Genomic DNA, 20,785 nt, shown 5'->3' with positions numbered 1-20,785 from the left:
TGATTCCTTAGTGTAGTTCTTCCATAATCTGAAAAGGTGCTGCAACTTTGGAGTAACAGCATTAGAAATTTTCCAGGAATGCGGATTTGCCTAATGTCTCCAAGATCTCTTCCCTATTACCCCTACTGTCTGATTAGCACATTCTTGCACCTCTAAGAATCAATGTATTGATTTCTGGTCTCTTAAGCACGTGCCACTGCTAAATGAGAATCACACTGCACAATCCTGAAGAACAGCGTGGTTGCACAACCTATATGTCAGTATAATCAGACAATTAACTTCTCTGAAATTGTCTTGCAAATTAATCCGTCTCACCATGAAACCTTTCATGATTTTAATTCTCAGCTGTTCCGAGCAGAGCTGGAAAATCATGCTAAAAGGCATAATACATGTTTTGCAGCTAAAAGGCATAATACATGTTTTGCATTATGGCTTATAAGCTTTCTTAACCAGGATTTAATAATTCAAATTCATTACTCTTCAAATGCTCTGCCTCTGTCTGGCCTTGCACCTTTTATAGGTTGTGCTTATCCTTTGTAAAATGTACAGGCCATGATGAAAAAGTTGTAACTAGAAGGCTTTTCTATGCATTGTGCCTCATTTAAGCTTCCTGAAATAGCAACAGCTTTTGACCTCTAAGATCATCAAATTCAATTGTATTGAATTCTCTGAAAAATAGGAAATAGATCATTAGAGTACACACCATGCTGAAATCCAGCTGTGATTCTGTAACCTTCTAGATACTGGATCTAATTGTGACTGAAGGAAATGATACCTTTTTTTGTGATTCTTATATAGCATCTCCAGCATTATTTGCAGATTCCTAGTCCATGTTTTGTTGAAAAGTTATAGCATATGAAGGGCTGAAAAAGCACAGGGAAACATGCAGACCTAAATGGTGCAAGGGGTGGGGGGGTGTGTAGTGAAAGTGGGAAAAAGAGGAAATGAGAAGATTTGGACGTTGCTACCACCAGGGAGAAACTGGGTTGTAAGGGCAAGGGCTGACAAGAAAGGGGTGAGGTAGAAAGGATGTTCATATTCAGTGAGTTTATTCTGGAAATAGCAAGGGTATGTAGTGATAGGAAAAAGGATAATAGTTTTATACTGAAAGAGGACAGGTTTAGAATATATATTAGGATGAAATTCTATAGTGTGAGGGTGGTGAGGCACTGGCACAGGTTGCCCAGAGGTGTGGATGCCCTATCCCTGGAAGTGCTCAAGGCCAGGCTGGATGGGGCTCTGAGCAACCTGGTCTAGTGGAAGGTGTCCCTGCCCATGGCAGGGGGTTGGAACAGGATGATGTTTAAGGTCCTGTCCAACACAAACCATTCCGTGATTCTCTCTTTCAATGAACATGCAGATACAGACTTTGACATACTTTAAAACGTATCACTGCTCTCCCAATTTAATGAAAAAATCAAAAAAAGTGTTCCCAGAGGATGCAGACAGAGCAAGTAACATTAGTGACACATTGCTATAAAGGTGTCAAATGTGGGTTCAAACTTGCAGTATTCAGGGACCTCATGATGTCTCCTTGAATTACCCACTTATAACCAAAGGGAGCCTCAAATATCCTAGCTTTTATTGGACCCCTGTTGAAAAGCATATTTCACTTCCTTCAGCTGAGTTCCTGATATTGTGGCCCTAAAGTCCTAATTTTACCCCAAGTAGCTTCTTACAGACAGTGCCTCTAGAATGCAATGAATGATATGTAATAGAAAAGTGTCTGATACCAGCCAGGGAGGACTGGAACCAGAGTCTAAAAAAAAAAAAAAAAAAAAGAACAGAAAATACAGAAGAATCTGGTAATCTTATTAATGAATGATGCCTGGAGACATTCTTCCTCCAGGGCTCTAAATCACAAACCTACCTCCTGATGAGGCCAACACAAGTCAGCTTGTGAACTTTTATTAATCTAGACCTTAATTTTGGAATAGAGCTCTGCAAGTTACTGTAGGAAAATAAGCTTTTTCAATAATGCATTTGTCTGTAATTTGCAGGTGTATGTGATAATGTGCTAATGCCTCAGGCACCGTGATGCATCAGCTCAAGACTTGGTCATATGACAAGGGTGACAAATTGAAACAGGGAGTTCCTAACTTGATATAATGAAAGCATTTTCACCACAGCCACATGGGAACTAGTTGCTAAGAGAGGCTGTTGAATTTCCATCCTTGGAGCATTTTCATATCCTTACCTGGACAAAGGCCTGAGCCACCTGGACTAAAATCAATGCTGACGCTGCAGGAGGCTGCACTAGAGGACCACTGTCTCTTTCCTTGCAAGAACTGAGGAAAATCAATGAAATGGGATCTGGCCTCAAAAGAAACAAAATAAGGTGATTCCTCATACACAGCTCAAGTAAGATGAGCGTTAGGAGCACTTTGCTGCTGCTGGATGATAGAAGTTATGTGGGCTCTAGTCTGGACAGGTTCACAGGAAAGATCCATTAGGAATTACAAATGGAAACAACATCTTGCTCAAGAGCTTTCTGAGCTCACAGCTTCTGCAGGCAAGCATTAGATGTAGCTACTAGAGCTGAGGGAAGAAGCTGGGGAGTTGCCTATGACTGTCTGCACTCTTTCCTGGCACCTGCTCCTGTTGGGACATGAGTCCGAATATTAGGCTAAACAGACATTTAGTTCGAGCCAGTACAGATGCTTTTAGGGCCTGAAATCCAAACCACAATCATGTTTATTCTATGAAGCTACTATTCATTTGGGGTGGAGAAGCCTATTTTGTCACGGTGGTCGAGTGGCCAAAGCCTGGTGGAGTTACAAGCTAGATGCAGTGAGTTCATGCAGCTGATGGAGCATGGAAGACTTGCTTCAGAGCATCATGGCAAATGAGTGATTCCAGGCAAGAGTTGGTCTTATCTCTTCTGCACAGACCTAAGCATGCAATGGCACTTAGTAACTTGTATTTGATTTACTGTGGAACTGCACCAGAACTGACTGTAACTGCAAGGTGTGTGATAATTCACACCTCAGCAGAATTGTTAGGGCTTCTCTTGTGGGTTGACACTGGCTGGACATCAAGTGCCCACCAAAGCCGCTCTGTGATTCCCCCTCCTCAAATGGTCTGGGGAGAGAAAATATAATGAAAGGCTAATGGGTTGAGGTAAGGGCAGGGACAGATCACTCACCAGTTACCGTCACGGGCAAAACAGACTCAGCTTGGGGAAATTAATTTATTACCAATCAAATCAGAATAGTATACTGAGAAATAAAATCAAAACCACCTTCCTCCACTTGTCCAACTTGATTCCTGATTCTCTACCTCCTTTTCCGCAGTGGCACAGGGGGATGGGGAATGGGGGCTGTGGTCAGTTCATCACATGTTGCCTCTGCCATTCCTACACTCCTCAAGGGGAGGACTCTTCACACTGCTCCAGTGTGGGATCCCTCCCATGGGAGACAGTTCTCCATCAACTTCTCCAACTAAGCCCTCTCCCATGGGCTGCAGTTGTGCATGTGCTGCTCCAGTATGGGTCCCTTCCTTCAGGAACAGGCTGCTCCAGCGTGGTTCCGCCCCAGGGTCACAACTCCTGCCAGCAATCCTGCTCCACCACGGGCTCCTCTCTCCCTGGGTTTGCAGGTCCCTGCCAGGACCCTTCTCCAGCACAGGCTTCCCACAGGGTCACAGCCTCCTTCAGGCATCCACCTGCTCCAGAGTGCAGTCCCCCACGGGCTGCAGGGGAATCTCAGCTCTGGTGACTGGAACACCTCCCTGTCCCTCCTCCTGCACTGCCTTTGGTGTCTGGAGAGCTGCTCCTCTCACATATTCTCACTCTGCTCTTCTCTGGCCCCAATTCCTCCTTCATGCTAACTTTTTTCCCTTTTAAAATCCCTTAGCTGATACATTAGCCAGCGTTGAGTCCATCCTGGAGCTGGATGGCATGTTGGACGTAAGGGAAGCTTCTGGCAGCTTCTGACAGAAGCCACCCCTGCAGCCCGCCCCCCCCTTCTCCCCCCCCAACTTTGCCACAGAAACCCAAAACAGTTAAAAGAAAAAAAAGGCAGCACAGAAGTTTTAGTACTGGAAGTTTTAATCAAAATTCTGACTTAGGATAAAGGGCTACAAGGTATTCTCTCCTGCTTTGTAACACAAATGAAAATTCTGTGGATTGCTGGAAGATGAGAGTTTTAGTTAGTCTGCTATGTGTGCCACAGTAATGACCATTCTTGGTTGTTCAATGACAATAGTATAGCACATATATAGTATATATATAGTATAGTATCTTCTCCAACAGTGGTCAGAAAGGGAAGTCCACACAAAGCTATCCTGATGCACCATACCTGCAGTGTTGTCTGAAACTGGCATGAAATAGAGCAAAGACCTCTCTCTCCTGACTGATGCTGCTTTTCTTGTCTCCTACTTTTTTTCTGATGATTTATTTTGGTTATTTAGAAGAAAAAGCAAACGTTATCATTTTCCCTGTACTGCAGCACTCTCTCCTCTTACAGTCTCCTACTGCATGCTGGCGTTCTCCCTCTCCCCCACAGCCGTGTCCTCAGTTGGTCTCCTCTGTCTTTCTTTACTAACCTGTCCCCAGTGAGACTCACTTACCCTTTCCCACCCCTCTTTGCAGCCTGTCTTTCCCGTTTAACACTCTCCTTCTATGCCAAGCTAGCAAATGTCCCATTTCCTGCCCTTTTGATCCCTCTCTCTTCCCCAGTATCATGAACAGTGAGAACCCCACAGAGCCATGCTTGGCTCTGCCACTGCTCCCTCATTGAAAGAGGCATTTCTGCACCCTGAACCCCTTGGCTTTGTCAGTCCTCCTCTCCTGCTGCAACTACCGCTATGGCCAAGCCAAGGCACTGGCTAGGACTCCCCACCTGGCACCCATCCTCGCTCTGCTGGCTGGCACTAGGATGAGAGTAAGAAACCTACGGGCTCTGCTGTACGGCAGACTATTCCTTGCTTGTCCCATCTACTCTGTCCCTAAACCATATTCTGAGTGACTGGAGCACTTAACTCTATCTTTAGCTGGAGCATCCCCACACACCACACAGCACCAATAAGGGTCTTGGTGTCACAGGTCTGACTGGGAGCCAGCACAACCTCCCTGAAATGCACGAGCAGGCTCTCTCACGTTACCCTTCTGCCTTTTCTAGGTCACTGATGAAGACAGGGGCTGGCACAGGTCCCTCCCCATACCGGTGACAGCTCTGCTTTGTCGGCCGGCTGCCGCTGCTGCCTCTCTGCGATGTTTTAACCTTGGTGCCCCCGTACCCTGTGCCCAAGGTTCAAAGTCCCCGCGGCCTGCCTGTCTCTCCTCACCTGGCGCCGCTGGCGAGCGCGTTGCCGGGGCACGGCGGCAGCCAGGTGCGCTCACACCTGTACATCCCCCGCTGGGACACGCTCCGGGCGCGGCTCCCAGGGCTCCCGCAGCGGAGCCCGAGACAATCCCGGTCCCTCCGCCGTGCGGAGAGCGCCTGCGGGGATGCGCGGCTCCCGCCCGCGAGCAGCCGCTGGCCGCGGGGGTGGCCGCGGGGGGCCGCTGCGCCTCGCCGGGGCCGCCAGCGCACGCGGGGCCGGGGGGCGGGCGCGGGGCAGCGGCGGACAAAGCCGGGCGGCGGCACCGCGGGCTCCCGCTCCCGCCGCCGTGCCCGCGGCCTCCCGAGGGGCGGGAGGTGCCGCCCCCCGCCCGCGCCGCGGTGGCGCTGCCGAGCAGAGCCGGGCGCTGGGCGCCGAGCGCCGGCCGCCCGCCCGCCCGCACCCCCGCCCCGGCCGGCTGCGCGCACGGCGAACATGGCGGCGGCGGTGGGGCGGGACACTCTACCTGAGCACTGGTCCTACGGCGTCTGCAGGGACGGGCGCGTCTTCTTCATCGAGTAAGGGGCCGCCGCGGGGAGGGGCGCGGGGCGCAGCGCGGCCCCGCTCCCGCCGCCGCCCGCACGGGCGGCCCCGCGCCCTCGCTAACAGGTGCATGTTTTCCGCTTCTCCCTGCAGCGACCTGACCCGCAGCACCACTTGGCTGCATCCGCGCACCGGGGAGCCCGTCAACTCCGGCCACATGATCCGCTCAGGTGGGTGCCCGGGGCCGGCGGCGCGGCGCCCCCTCCTCGCCCCCCGCCCCGCGGCCGGGAGCCTCTGCGGGCGAAGTTCTCACCCCTCCTCCCCGCTCTCTCTCTTTCCCTCTCCCCCGTGCCTTGCAGACCTGCCCCGCGGATGGGAGGAGGGGTTCTCGGAGGAGGGCGCCAGCTACTTCATCGAGTGAGTACCGGCTCCCGGCCCCGCGCCGACCGCCCATGGCCGGGGGGCGCTGGCGGCGCGGCCCCGGCCCGCCCGGAGCTCAGCCCGGAGCTCAGCCCGGCCGGCCCCGCACCGGCCCCGCACGTCCGCCGGGTTCATTAATGATCCACGCCGGCGAAAGTGGCACCGGCGTGCGCCGTGCCAGCGGGAAAGTTGGCTCCGGGCGCGGCGGGATGCGGCATCCCCCCAGCCGCGCTCTGGCGGTGGGCAGCAACAGGTTTCCTTGGAGGCGGCACTTCAGTTTTCCCTGTTTGTTTGGGCTTTTTTTGTGTGTGTTTGTTTCGGTGTTGGCTGGTCCCCCCCTCCCCGTTATTTACAGTGGGGTTTGCGGCAGGTGGAGCGTTGCCTTGCTGAGCGCCGGCCGAGGTGGAAGGTGGATGGTGGTTTTGTTATTTTAAATGGCTCGTGGCTGTGGACGCAGCCCCGGGAAGTTTTGCAAGTGAAAAGCTTCCAGTGTTTCTTCCCAGAGACGGGGCTGAACGGATGAAATTGCCTTGCCACGGCTGGTGGCGGCTGTCGGGATCTTTCATGTGGCGTTTCTTGTTCGGAGAGCAGTTACAAGCAGGGATGTGCTGCTTATTGAGGTGCTTTTATTCTATGAGGTGCAAGCATGTTGCAGTAAAATAGGATAACTAAGAGCTTCTTTCAAACATTGCAGATATAAGGCTTTTACAAATACAAACACCGATGTAAAAGTAGAGATTTAATCATATGAGTAAAACTCTGGTACACCTTGGATATAGAGTCACGTGTTGCTTGTGATGTCTTTGCATTTTCCTTTGGAAATCTGAATATCTGACAAATTTAATGGAACTAACAGAAAAGGATTGGAAAATGCTCAGACTACCTCATTGCTTCAGTGTGGCACTGGGATGGCTAACCCAGGTCGTTAAGTACAGCCTCAGCAACTGCTGATAGATGTGTCACCGTTGTCCAGTATTGGAATGCCTGCAGAGCATACCCCAAAATCTTTGAGTAACTTGAGGTTTTAGTAAATATCAGGCTTCCAAACCGTACTGGGCCAGGTGAAAGAGCAATTGACTGAGCGCATCACAAATGCCTCACATGTAGGATGTTTGTTAAATAAAATTCCAGATAAGCCTAAAATGTCCTTCTTTCACCTACAGAGGAAAAAAAAGGCATTCAATCTTCATTTGTCTGAGCCAGAGAATTCCTTACAGTGCTGGGCAGGGCAGTTACTTTAGCCCTTGACTCTTGAACAGGAGGTAGTAGCAAAGCCTTGGAGAGCAGCTCAGTAACACTTAGAGCTGCCACCCTTTATCTGTGGCCAGTGCATTGAAAGGAAGGAATAAAAGTTCTGCTGGTTACACAGGCCAGAGATCGAACTCTAAAATGTCCAGTCTGTAAATGTACTGTAAACAGATCCTTTACATGGATACATAAACACAAACTTCTAGATGCAGGACAACATCTGTTTGTTTTTCTGTCTTTTCCAGAAACTTACTAGGGGATTTTAGAACAGCTTAAATTTTTTTTCCCCAACAGCTCTGTTTGGAAGATCATCTCTTGTCTTGTTTGTCAGGCAGTTACAAAACTTTTAATTTCTGATCCATTAAATTAGAGTTACATGCAGTGCATTTTCATAACTTGTGCTAATAGTGTTCTTTACCTTGGGCTGGAACTGCTTCAGGAAATGAAATAAGGAATGGAGTGTGTATTTTACTGAGCAATTTAATAAACTCAATCATCTTTAGCCAAGCAAAGTTTTGTGAGGAGACACAGCAAAGTTTTAACATAAATCTGTTCAGTTGTACTGCCTCAGACCAAAGATTCTCCTGATACCGAATACAATATTTAACTCTTCAGCGGTGATACTTCCCCCAGCACTGCTCTAACCTCTTTAATTTCAGCTCAGAGGCTTCCTGAGCTGAGTGGAATTTCTCATTTCTTCTTCCATGAGCATACTGAGCTCTTGTGCTCATATAAACATCAGTATCCTTAGATGATGATTTCCATACCTCACCGCTCTGTTCATTCCTCCTATGTTGCTTCCACGTGATGAGTTCTCGGCTTACAGAAAAGGTTACCGGTCCCTAAACGCATGATTTCACATGTTGTACCATTAAATTCCATTTTCTGGCATTCCAGCTCTCAAAACCTGTGAACTCTCCTGCATAACTACCCAGTCCTCTTTGTACTGGTGACAGTTCCAGTCTGGTGTCGTCTACAGAAATTTCACAAGCACATTGTTACTCCTTGGCTACTAATTTACTGAAGGGTGTCAGGAGGAACATTCCCAGTAACGCCACCCCCTTGTGATAATTTCCACTATTAATGCAGCCTATTGTAGTTTTTCCACATTGGCCACTTAATGGACGTTATAAGTCTTATTATTTCTCTAATGAAATTAAAAGTATTACTAAGTATTATTGCTATTTTAAATAACTTCAATCAAACTTTCTATTTAATTATATAGAGGCTAACTCCACTTACGTAACTGATTTCTGGTACAGAGATAATGAAAATATTAGATAAAATATGGGATGTGAGTTGTCTTTGGTGTAAAAAAAAATTAATCTTATGTCCATTTACTTCCATGTCTTTATTACTTCTTTTAATACTGTGGACCAACTTGAAACATCATACAGTAAAACAAAAGTTTATAAGCTGGTCAAGCTTAGTTTCAAAACCAAGTAAGTTTTCTCTCCTTTCCAGGTAACAGGAGTTTGAAAGTTTCCCAAACTCTGTTTCTGTTGGGTAGAAGCTTTCCAAATTAACATGCTGTAGTTTAGAATGTTTTTTGCTGTTTTATAGTTGGGCAGCTGCCCTGTTGTTGAAGGGGTACTGCTTTCCCTTAGGTTATTTACTAGAGATGCTTGTCTGAAATCACATTCCCTCTTAGCCTTGTTTTGCTCAACTAAGCAAGCCAAGTTCTTTGTCCAGCCCCTTAAAAAGAACTCTCCGTCTGTTTGATTATCCTGTAGTTCTTTTCTGCACCTCTTGCAATATGAAGTCATCTTTGTTGCATGTGAGTGAACAGAATCCTGTGCTGGAGTGAGCTTTTGTGAGGCTCTCAAACAACAAAAGTGCTTTCTTGGCTCTAAAAATGTCTCAGTTTTAGAGACATTTTAGGTTGTTTGGCTATTTAGGGAAGACACCCACACTGACAGCACATGTGAGTGCTGCCAGTTGACTGATATATGCAGATCTTTCTTTTTCTTTACTGCTTTAAATTTGAAGAACTGTAATTTATATTAGGAAGCTACGTTCCAGTTCTTCCCATTTATGCACATCCATGTCTTTGCGAATGATTTTCTCTGTTCCAGATATTCTTCAGGATTTCTTGATAGTGGCAAACCCTGTTAGGGCAGTGCTGCCTCTTATCCTAAAATCACTAAATAAAACATTAAATAAGTGATGTATAAACTGATTCTTCTGGATCTCCATTTAGTAGTCTTTGTCTAAAAGTATCATGGATGTTGCATTCTTTGAGTGCTGAATACAGCTTGCACCACACTTTTCCATCTCTTTTTTGTTTGTTTACTGATGTTTTCCAAGTACCTTGTGTTTGTTGGGCATGTGCTTTCTGGGAGAGGCACTGCAGAAAGGTTGTTGCTGGGCACATGTGGAACTGAATGAAGACTGGACAGCACTGGTTCTGGTTTGTTTCTGGTGGTTGGGTTGCTGATGTGAAATGTTAAGTGTGGCTGGCAAACTCTTTGGGGAAGGAGATGGGACATGCAGGGAAGGTAGTGATGATGGTAAAGCAGTGTGTGTATGCATTATAGTGCAGTTTTTTCTTTCCATTTGCTTTTCTTTGTCTGATCATCCAAAAGACTTGGGGAAGTTGGAAAGCTTGGAAAGCATGGAATGTTTTTCATTACCTTCTTACAGCTTTCAAAGATTGAGATGGCTATTGGTGTGAAAGGATCTGTTCTTCCAGTGTTAGATACTAACTGGCTTGTATTTAAATATGTTGAAAAAAGCGTACTGCTGCTACAGAGGTTCTTTTTGAATGCTGCGGTGGTATTGCACAGCTGAAAGGTAATCATGCATTCAAATTGTAGCCTAGAATTAGGAACAAAAAAGTGGAAATCAGCACTTAAATATCTGAAGTTAACCTTTTATTTGTTTCTGTAGTCAGTTTCTAGTTCAACTTGGCCTCTTCTGTGGGTAACAAAGTGGATGTACAAGAAACAAAATGATGAAATTGCCATATCAATAGTCAGTTACTGTTTGCAACTGTTACTCTTTAGTTCTTCTATTTAGCTCATTCTGTGTGTAGGAAATATGCATGGTATGTGTTTCAAGTGTTTGGAAATAGCAAAAGAGCAAAGCACACTAAACAGAAATCTGCCTTTTTAACTTTGATTCTGCTGTGCCAAGCATATACATTCAGATACAATGTCACTGGAAACCATACAGGAGCTCAGATTCACCCACAGTGGCCTACAGATGACACCCACTTAATGATTATTTAATCACAGAAGCCCAAAGGGGAAGAGACCATCTGGATTACTGAGTTCAGTCCTTTTCATTATCTGAGAAGATTGTTTTATAATCTCATTAATAAATTTAATCAACAGGTTTCTTCTGCCCTGCAGGAATTCCTGTCTTCCCCACTCCTAGTAGGATGTTGAAAATTGTATCTTTTTTTGTGGCTGTTTAGGTGGGCTAAAACACTGTTTACTGTATGTGTTCCTTGACCTGCTGTAAAGACAAATTATTATTTCTTGCTCTGTTTTCAATGAAGGTTATTGCTGTAGAAGTAAAAGATACTGGAGCACTGGATCTCCCTATAATGAGATCTTCTATGTAGATTATGTCCCTTGTGGTTCTTGAACCTGTGGCTAGATGAAAGTTAATGTGTAAGTAAGTATATGAACTGACATGAAACCCACCCGTGAGGAGCTGGCCCACGAACCACTTCACTGTGTCACTGCTGTGCATGGCCAGTCCAAGTTGGGGGGAGTTCCTGGAGTGGAATAAGAATTGGTTAGCTGGAACCACGTGAGAACTTCACCAAAAGTGATGCATTCACACCATCTCTAGAATATTTGAGGATAGTCTCTGGTGAAATGAATGGGTTTTGTGTGCTATTGACTGCCGTGGGGAAACTTTTAGGGAAAGAAACCTGGAATGGTTCCACAGCAAGGGGTAGAACACCTAGTTTGGATCATCTTGAGAGCACCATGTGCAGCGACGTGAATTCTGGTCACCAGTGATTCTCTACAGTCAGGAGTTGCCCTTGAGGGGGGCTGGACTTCACGGAGGTATTTTGTACGGGTGGAGAAGCGGGTGCGGAATTGAGGAGTGGAAGAAAAATGCCAGAAGTGGTTGTTGTGTTGAGAGGCGGGGGTCGGGAAGCTGCTGTCCCATCCCGCAGTTCTGCGGGAGCGATCCATGGTCTTGAGCGGCCTCTACTGGCTCAAGGCAGCGGATTAGGCAGCAGGAGGAAAGCTGCCAGGCTGGGTGAAACCCTGCTGGTTCTTCTGCTTCTCATTATTAATTTTCTTGGAAGAAAATGCTCCATTTGGGCTATGGGAAAGCAGAACTATATACAGTAAAAGTAAATCTCACCGCTTGTACGAGGTTCTCTGCGTTTCTCTTGTTGTTCTCCAGCTTTGGGTTTGGTCAGACAGGCTGTTTAATACATTTTGTTGTCCTGGATTGTGAGCAGAATTGAAGTGGGAATATTGGATCTGCTGGCTGGATACAGTAGCTGTGTTCCATGCCAGCTGGGGAAACAATGAAGTGTCCTTTTTGATGACAGCTAAAATGGGAGATCACTCATTAATGAGTGAAGTAAATGCTGATGGATTTGTGCTCGGGCAGGGATGGCTGACAGTTGCAGAGAGCCAAGGAAGTACTTTGTAGTTCAGCTCCCAGAAAGCAGGAAAAGGGTAAGTTGTTCATGGTCCCTGAATTTCTGAGTGCCCTCTGGAAGAGCAAGCTTGGAACTGTGCATAAGGAAAATGCCATGTGTGGTTTGCTTCAGCGAGGTGTGTGAATGAAGATGGATATTGTGTGCATTCCTTGGGGGAGGGAGGAGCATATAAGGGAAGGTGCTGGGTTTTGTTTGTTTTTAAAGGAGGGCTGCACCATAAAAACCAGTTAGCTTGGTTTGTCAATCTGTGTTTGCCTTTATTTGAAGATACACACATGTTGGAAAACTGAATTTTGACTACCTGAAGAGGCCAGCAAGGATAACACACACTTAGAGTGAGATGCTTTTTTAGGTGTTGAACACTTCTGGAAATGAAAGTTTTCTGGGAAACAGAGCAACATTCTTTTGTTCTGGTTGGGGTTATGTGGCTTCCTTGTGTTGTAGCTCAGAAGCAAAGGCATGCACTGGTTATTCAAAGCTGCCAGCCTCCACATTTTGTTTACTACACATTCCAGCTTTTTGAATGTGTAAGAAAAACTTCATTCATTTGGCCTCTTTCCTAAAGCAGTGTCCACTTCTGCATTCATGGATCTGTGCAGGTGAATGCATGTGCCTTTTTAAAGAAGGTATTATGGCAGTGAGGGTTTCAATATTTCTGAAAGTCTGTATAAAGATTAAGAATAAATACAGTCATATGGCTGGACTGGGCATGTATTGCTGTAGTCGTAAAAGTAGTTTTCATAACCTTGAGTTACATTTCATCACCTGATGTGGTAGGTATTGCAATATGCCTACCACATCAGATGAGGAAATAGATAATTTATTCAACACTTTTAATTTTATTTTATTAATTACCCATGATCTTTCAGAAAGGAGACAATCTCAAATATTTGGGAGAGCAGCATCTTGATATTAATGCTATGTTTTGTTTTGATATTATGCATGTTTTGTTGAAAAAGGTTGCTTTTTCCATCTATCAGTAGTAAACTCTAGCAACTGGACCTAGGGAAAAGGATTGCCTGTCTGCAGGCAAATATATAGTGCAAGATGTTGTTTTTTTTTTTTTTTATAATGGAGGAAATGAAAAGGTACCTTTTTCCAGGCAGGTGTGGAAATCCTGAACAATCGTAGCAAGTGCTTGAGAGAAAAGAGAAGTGTGTGCTGTGAAATGCATGTGTTCTATACCCTGCATTTTCCCATCATTCCACTTGCTGCAGATGGATTATACTAAAATGAGTTTTAACCTCATGACTGATCCAAGTTTGCCATCATCTCAAATATTTACATTTCTTTGGTACAGATTAAGTGTAGTGCTTCAGCATGGTAGTGCTGGATCTCTGCAAAGACCATCTTGAATAAATGTGGTGTCACATTTATTTAATATCACATCCAATTCTACCCAGTATGACTGTAGACTCTAATTTGCTGCTAAATCTAATTTGTTTTGTCTTTGCCTCCTAGATGTGATTTTTTAACTTTTTTTTTTTTTTAATGACCTCGGCTTGGATAATGGTAAAAGATGGGGCATTTTATTTATAGTTTAATTGTCTTTTCCTACAGCATTATTAGACTGTTTTACAATGTCTGCTCTGAGATATGTGCTTAGAAGCAGAACTTTTAATTTAAAAGCAGATTTGTAATTAAAGATGTTAAAATCCAAGAAGAATCTGGTTAAGCTCCCAACCCTTCCCTTTCTGATTCTCTGCCATGGAGTACTTGGCAAGAACGTCACTGACTTGTCTAGACAGGTACAAAGTCTTGCTACCAATACATAGTAGCTGTGTGCTTTTCTGCCTGAAGTTTTGTGTTTAAACCCTAGCTTTCCTTATTGCTTATCTGTATCTTTAAAGGTTTTATCTTCAGTTTAATAAAAAGTACAACCGAGACCACCAAAACTTTTAAAATGAGATTGGGATGCACTGCTGAAATGAAGCATTTGAGTAATACTGGATTTCATTTTCAGTTCCTTGTCAAGTGAGGACTTTTATTATATTTTTATTTACTTACCAGAGACCAAATATCCTGAACTAAGAGCAGACTGAAGCATTTTGAAAGTACACATTGATTCTGCAACATGCAGGTGATTGTTTTTTAGCAGCTGTGTATAGGGTCTGTAAAATATGACTAAGCAGGAAAGCTGCTGTTAATTTTCTGTTTCACTTAATCTGAAAAAATGTAGTTATTGCCTTTTGCAAGCTGCATATTTGTTGCAAAATGTCATAGTTTCACATTCATCCTCAAAGTAGCAAAATGCTTGAGCAGCAACTTTCACTTGAGTTTCATGTTTATTATTCTTTACTTTTTGCAGTTACTTTTTTATCCTTTATCTAGGCAGAAGGAAGACTTGCTTTGATTAACTTAGGAAATTGATATCAATATAAAGGAGAGCAATGAAAAGATAGAGACATTGTTTGTTTATCAAGCACCTCAAATCAGAGACCAAAAGCTAACATAATTTGTTTTTATCGTGTGTCTTTTCAAGCCAATTTTTAGGTGTTTTAAACGTGTGCTCTGCATGTTAACCTCTGAGTGCTTGAGTTCAATGCCTGCTTTGAATCAAAGGAAAATAACTGGGCCTTGTCCTAATACCTGGAATAATAGATCTGTTAGATCTTTTTCAGCAAAATCTTTAAACACACCTGGAGACAGAACTGGGCTAAGGGGTGTGATTCACTTTATGTAATTTTCACTGGCTGGTAAAGCAGCCATGTTTTCTCTATGTTTTGCTGAAGATCAGGAGATCTAACATTAGCTCTTTGCATGGTGAGATAACACTGACAAAATCTAGATGTAGACAGCTGTACCACAGAGGATATGGTGGTTCAAGATCATGTTGAATCTCCTGAACTAGACTAAAATTAAATTAATAAAAGTTAGCTGCAAGATGATGAAACCCATTTTTCTTAGATGACAGTTCTCAAACACTTGATATTTATTGTTACCATCTCAGAATATCAGCCCTATTTTTAAATTCTTTTACTTAGAGTGCAATTTGTGAACATGTAATTTTTTTAATGTAAAGTCTTTGCTTGCTTTCCAATTAAGACAATTATATTGTCAAGTGGCTTGAGCAGATGTTTTTATCTCCTTCTTTGGAAATCACAGATTAATGCTGTTCTTTAAATGCTACTTTTGTGCTTTACTTTTTTAGCACAGAAATGCTTGACTGCCTAAAACTATTTCACTTAGTGATCAGATTTATTCCTTCAACACTGTTTTATTATTCCCAGTATTCAATTTTAAATAGCCTAACCACTTTCCTTTTGCTCTTCCAGTTGGCTTTGTTGTGAGGTGCAGTTTGAACTCATTTAAAAAAAATAAAAGTCAATGAGTTATTTCTCATGTGCAATCATTACATGAAATTCTTCAAATGAAGAGATTACAGGTATCAAATTGGGCTTTGATACTCATTTAACAGGATATTTAGTCCTTTCAGTTGAAATGTGGAATGATAAATCTTTACTTCAGTGTAGTGTAAGTATCAGTGTAACAGATGTTTTTCAGTGTCACTGTCTGGTTTTTCTCCAGCTCACTCGTACTGCTAACTTGCCTAGGAAGGTGGACAGCTAAATCTCTGGTTAACAGGTCTTTTCTGAGAGTTGCTTTTCCATGCCTCTGAAGAATATTTAATTGTCTAAGGAAAAACTGAAACACCAGAATGGTGGAAGGGAAGTTGAGATTACTGAGGTCTATGACAGTGTCTTCTGGGAAAGAAGTAAAACAGCATTCACTTTTATGACTTTAGGTGTGTTTTCATGGTGTGGCATGTGATTGCTGGGCATTCAGATTGTTGAAATTGAAATTCAGGTTTCTTGCAGTTGAAGGATTAAAAACCATTTCAGGTAGAAGCAGAAATTGCAGTTAACATTACTAACCCAGTAATGTTAATGCAGTTAACATTACTAACCTTGTGTCAAGGTTAAACACAAGTTATTAAAATACATGATTAAGGCATTTAAACATAATACCCAGTATTTGCTGTGTAGGAGCTGCTGTACTGAAGCAGAGTAGTCCTTCCTGAGAGATTTATAAATAATACAGATTTTTAAAGTCTAGTAGTTTCTCCCTTTTTGAGTAATTTGAAGTGCTGCAACAATATTGCTGATTTTGCCAGGTGATCCAGAGAATTTCAGGAGAAATGTCTTCAAATTTTGGATGAGGTTTAAATAACCCTGGTACTGGGTGGATTTCTGAACTACAAGGAAAATCTACTCCTATATACCGACTACAGTAAGGAATGATTTAGATTGGAAATGAAACTTAAGATCATCAAGTCCAGCCGCTAACCCGGCACTGCCAAGTCCATCATTAAACCACGTCCCAAGTGCCAATTAAATTAAATATGGCCAGGAATGGTGACTCAACTACTTCCCTGGGCAGCCTGTTCCAATGCTGGGCAACCCTTCTGGTGAAGTAATCTTTTCTAATATCCAATTTAAATCTCCCCTGGCGCAGCTGGAGCCCATTTCCTCTTGTCCTATTGCATGTTTCTGGGAGAAGAGGCCAACCCTCACCTGGCTACAACCTCCTTTTTAGGTGGTTGTAGAGAGAGATAAGGTGTCCTCTGATCCTCCTTTCCTGCAGCACCCTCAGCTGCTGGGGGTAAGACTTGTGCTCCACCTTTCACCAGCTGTGTTGCACTTCTTTAAATGGGGAAGGTGGGATCCCAGCTGGGACTTCCCCTAGGGATGGCTGTGGAGTCAGATGGTAGCTGAGCAGCAGTTGCAGTGCCTGAACTGATGGTTCAATACTACTAATAGTAATAGTTAAATGTCCCAAATATTGGAAGTTTGTGAAAACACTGTTTAAACTGAGTTTGCATAAATAAGAGAACCAAAGTCAGCAAAAGAGGAGGCAAGATGTGAAGTACTTCTGGAAATGAAGGTGAGTAGTGAACTGAAAGCTTTCCAGTGGGGACTTTTGGATGTGTCTATATGTTCAGAAATCAGAAAAGGGATGAAGCATTTTGAACAGTCAGCAGTGTGGACTTGAAAAGGCCAGAAGCAGTGTTTATGTTGGATAATATGGATGGTTTCAAATGCAGTTTCTGGGCTCTCTCCCCCAAATCTGTACTGTTTGCTGCATCAGCAGTGCTTATAAGGCAGAGCACAGGGTTTTATTTTTCCCATTGATCAGATGTGGCAGTCAGCAAATAAACTGTTAAATGGTATTGATAAATAACATGGGCTGAAGGCAGAAATCCAGGAGGAAAATTGAAGTTTCTGTCTATGGATGATGTGACTTCTCCCTCACCAGAGAAGTAGCAGTCGGAGAGAGGGGAGCTGCAGGAGTCCAGTTTTTCTCCAGCTCATCTTCCTTGTCAGGTGCAATGGAGGAGCTACAATTAGGAATTTGGTGAGTGTCTCTGATTGCCAGTGTGCTATTCCTTTGTCACTGTGGTGGGCGGACGGCAGGAGCTCGAGGAAGATCTGGTTTGTGGAAATCAGATTAAGTTTTGCCCCAAATCTTAAAAAGTAGTTATAAACTGTGTTTTTAAGTAATGTGAGTAGTAAGGCCACAAGAATATTTGAATTATTGATGAGCAGAAGAGCCCTTTTTGTGTAGGGAAATGAAAACACTTGTAAATTTATGTTTAGACTGTTATACAGCTATTTCCTGAGTAGTTCCTATGGCTTAGGATGAGGTACATTGTAAACAGGCCTGTTGCTTTTTCCTTGTGGGTTGGAGGAATATAGAAAAAACCCTTAATTTTTATATAAAGTGGGCTGCTAGTGAATAATATGTCTATTTTCTTTAGAAAGAAAATCCCAGGTTTTTCATTTTTTGTCATGGATTTTTAAGATTTCTGTGATTAGAAGCACCTAAAGAAATTCTGTTAATGCATTGACTAGACTGTGATAATGCCAAATGAATTAATGCAAATGGAATCGGTTTAAAAGTAATATTTGGCATCAACAATTTTGTTTTTCCCAGAATTTTAATGATAGATTTTTTTTTTCCCTTTCATCTAATTTTTCAGGAATTCCATTAATGATAATGAACATGGTTTTTAACTTGTTATTGGGTCTGTATAACAGTTTTGGGTGAAACTGAGTGAGAGAAAAGTACTGGAAATGCCATTCTTGGTGAATTTTGATGTTTATAAATTATGTAGGTGAAAATATAAATTGAGCATGGTTGTATGTTTGATTGATTTAACAAAGTCTGTCACAGGGCTTCTTGGTTCTGCAATGATACAGAAATTGAGAGATTGTTGACCTCTGCAAATATATTAAAAATTCCAGGGTCTTGTTCATTTTAGTGTTTAATTTGGCTCAGCAGCTCTTCCATGCCAGTTAACTTGACATCCTGTTTATTTTGGCTACTGACATTTTCAGTGAAGATGTTAAATTGCCAGTGTAAGAATTCTCTACCAGGGAGGTGAGTAGAAATATGGAGAAGGTATGAATTCAGAGTGTTATGGTTTGGGAGGATGGCCCATATGAAGAATTAGAGTGGAGGAGCAGTGTTAGGAAAGCCCCAGTGTTCTGCTGATTTGAGGGTAGTGTGCTGCTCTCTCAGCTGACTGTGGTTGTCTTTAGGTTGAGCTTTAGTTAAGAAGTTTAGAGTACACCTGAACCTGCAACATAGGAATGGGTTATTTTAGGAAAACCCAGCCTTCTGGAATCTTTTAACTCTTTGTGAGATAGGCAAAACAATTTCTCTGTAACAATCAGAGAAATTACTTTTTCTGGGGAAGTAGTGTGTCAGAAGTTGTCAATAGTTGAACTGTTGTCTTCATGAACAAAAATTACTTCTGGTTGTGAACTGTACCCCGCTTGCATTTAAATACTTTTGTTTACTTGTAGGTTTTTTTGTAATGTTTTCGACTGTTCTGAATTTGGTGTATGAAATCTTTCAGTGGGTATTTCATGCTGCACCAGTGTTTGGTGATCTGGAGTAGAAGTAACAAAACAACTTAAATTGTGGCAATTAATACATGGGTCTCACTGGAATTTCACTTCTGAAGTGAGCTAAACTGTGTCTTAATGGTCTGTGATACAAATGGATTTTTTAAAATCTTACAGTACCTTTTTCCTTGAGTGCTTCAGATAACTTTGAATAGTAAATTGTGATTTCCTTTTCTGTTTTTCAAGCTGCTTTTAATCTAAAGCTATGTAAATTTGTTCTCCCATTCCTAGTGGGTCATAAACGGCAAAAAGAAAAAGTGGTTTAAGTGCATTCCTGGTAGTTTTTCTTCACTTCTGACATACTTGTTAACTGAATTAGCTGAATAAGTGAAGGAAATATTTTCTCTGTGCCTGCCCAGAAGCGAAAGCATTAAACAAAATTTTGAAAGTAGTTAAGAGGTATGTTAATTACTTTATCACCTTATGTTATGGGTAAATTAAATTAACAAGGATGATGGTAAAGTGCAGAGTTTCCAAAAATACTATGGGAAAAGTTGGTGTGGTATTGTGTTGAAATGATTGTGTGCATGCATTTTGAAAAGCTCCTGAGATGATCTGGCATCAAGGTCTTAAAAATAAGTGTAAAACACTCCCCTGGAATTTTAAATGCTATGTGTAAAAAAAAAAAAATAAAAAATTTGGGAATATTTTTTTGTGTGTCATTCCATCTAAGGTAACAAGTGCTTTTATAGTGGCTTCCATTCTTTAAGAAAGTTGCAGAGCTCTAACCTTGGAAGATTTTGACAGTGAAGTTTTTCCCTCTTCGTAATCAGTTTGTGTCAAAACACATTTATGTTAAAATACATTTATAATTATATAGCTAGCAGTTTCTCCCCTCCCCCTGCAAAAAGTATTCCTCAAGCTCAAGCAGGTCAAAGACTGTCTAGTGGAAGCTTTTTTTTGGTATCTGATGCTGGATAAATAAATCCTTCTGAGAGGTGTGCACTTGCCATCTTCATAAAAACATGATAAATATTCTACTTACTGAAACAAATTGCTCTGAGGAAATATTTCTGTACTGGATATTGTTTTTGATACTAGGGAAAAACAGTTATAGCTCTTTCAAAAGCTTTGGAAAATGGTAGGAGCAATGCTGTCCCAAGTCTTTTGTGGCATTTATGCAGTTTCAGCTGGGTCAGTTAGAAATTTGGAGTAAACTTTCAGCTTGTAGATGTTTTTACATTCATTTTCCTTAATTTTGAATGCGTGGATCTTTACCATTGTTTGGGATAAAGATTTCTTTCACTAATTCAGCTTTCAAGTAGACTATGGTCATTCTAACAGTGAAGTTTCTAATTTTTTTTAAATTATTATTTTTAAAAGTGGTTAATCATGAGGAGAGCTACTTGCTTGTCAACAGGTCTAACAAAAAGAGGAAGGAGTCTGTACTTAATCTGAAATGCAGGAGGAGAGGAATGCCCTTCAAAGCTTTCTAGCTCTTAAGTTGATACCCCCCTCCCCCATCGATGTTGAAAACAGTTTCTGCAGGGCATGAAAAACAGGTTTTTATTTAGGTAATGCTTCTCTGGAAATAAACTTTAAAAAGACTAAAAGAATAACAGTTTTTAGAGACATTTCAGTTTTGAAAAGCAATGACTTGAATGTTTGGAAGAAAAGGCACACCAGCCCACTCAAATGGGCTGCTGCTTAGTATGTACTTAATAATAATGGGGTTTTTTTGTATAGGCTTCTTAGATTGCCTGCTGAAGAAGCTTATCTTAAATGTCACAGCTGCCTTTTTAAAGTTGACTGGTAGAAGGATATC

General features: G+C 42.6%; 1 protein-coding gene across 6 annotated transcripts in view; it reads left to right on the top strand.

Moving 5' to 3' along the window:
• Window positions 1-5,732: 5,732 nt before the first annotated feature.
• The window catches only part of PLEKHA7 (pleckstrin homology domain containing A7), a 152,773-nt gene continuing 137,720 nt past the window's right edge, over window positions 5,733-20,785 (top strand). For 4 of the 6 annotated variants that reach the window (XM_069016858.1, XM_069016856.1, XM_069016855.1 and 1 more), the window contains exons 1-3: window positions 5,733-5,840; window positions 5,959-6,035; window positions 6,165-6,222. In XM_069016858.1, coding sequence (XP_068872959.1) covers window positions 5,758-5,840; window positions 5,959-6,035; window positions 6,165-6,222 — 218 coding nt within the window. In that variant the 5' untranslated portion in view covers window positions 5,733-5,757. Of the gene's footprint in view, window positions 5,841-5,958; window positions 6,036-6,164; window positions 6,223-16,801; window positions 16,994-17,365; window positions 17,465-20,785 lie in introns of those variants that run through there. The other 2 variants (XM_069016857.1, XM_069016860.1) reach the window with 2 other exon arrangements.

This window comes from Aphelocoma coerulescens, chromosome 5, assembly GCF_041296385.1.
Source record: "Aphelocoma coerulescens isolate FSJ_1873_10779 chromosome 5, UR_Acoe_1.0, whole genome shotgun sequence".
In the NCBI taxonomy this organism is placed as follows: Eukaryota; Metazoa; Chordata; class Aves; order Passeriformes; family Corvidae; genus Aphelocoma; species Aphelocoma coerulescens.
Note: the sequence above shows the minus strand (reverse complement) of the source record. Positions and strands in the feature narration are given on the sequence as shown.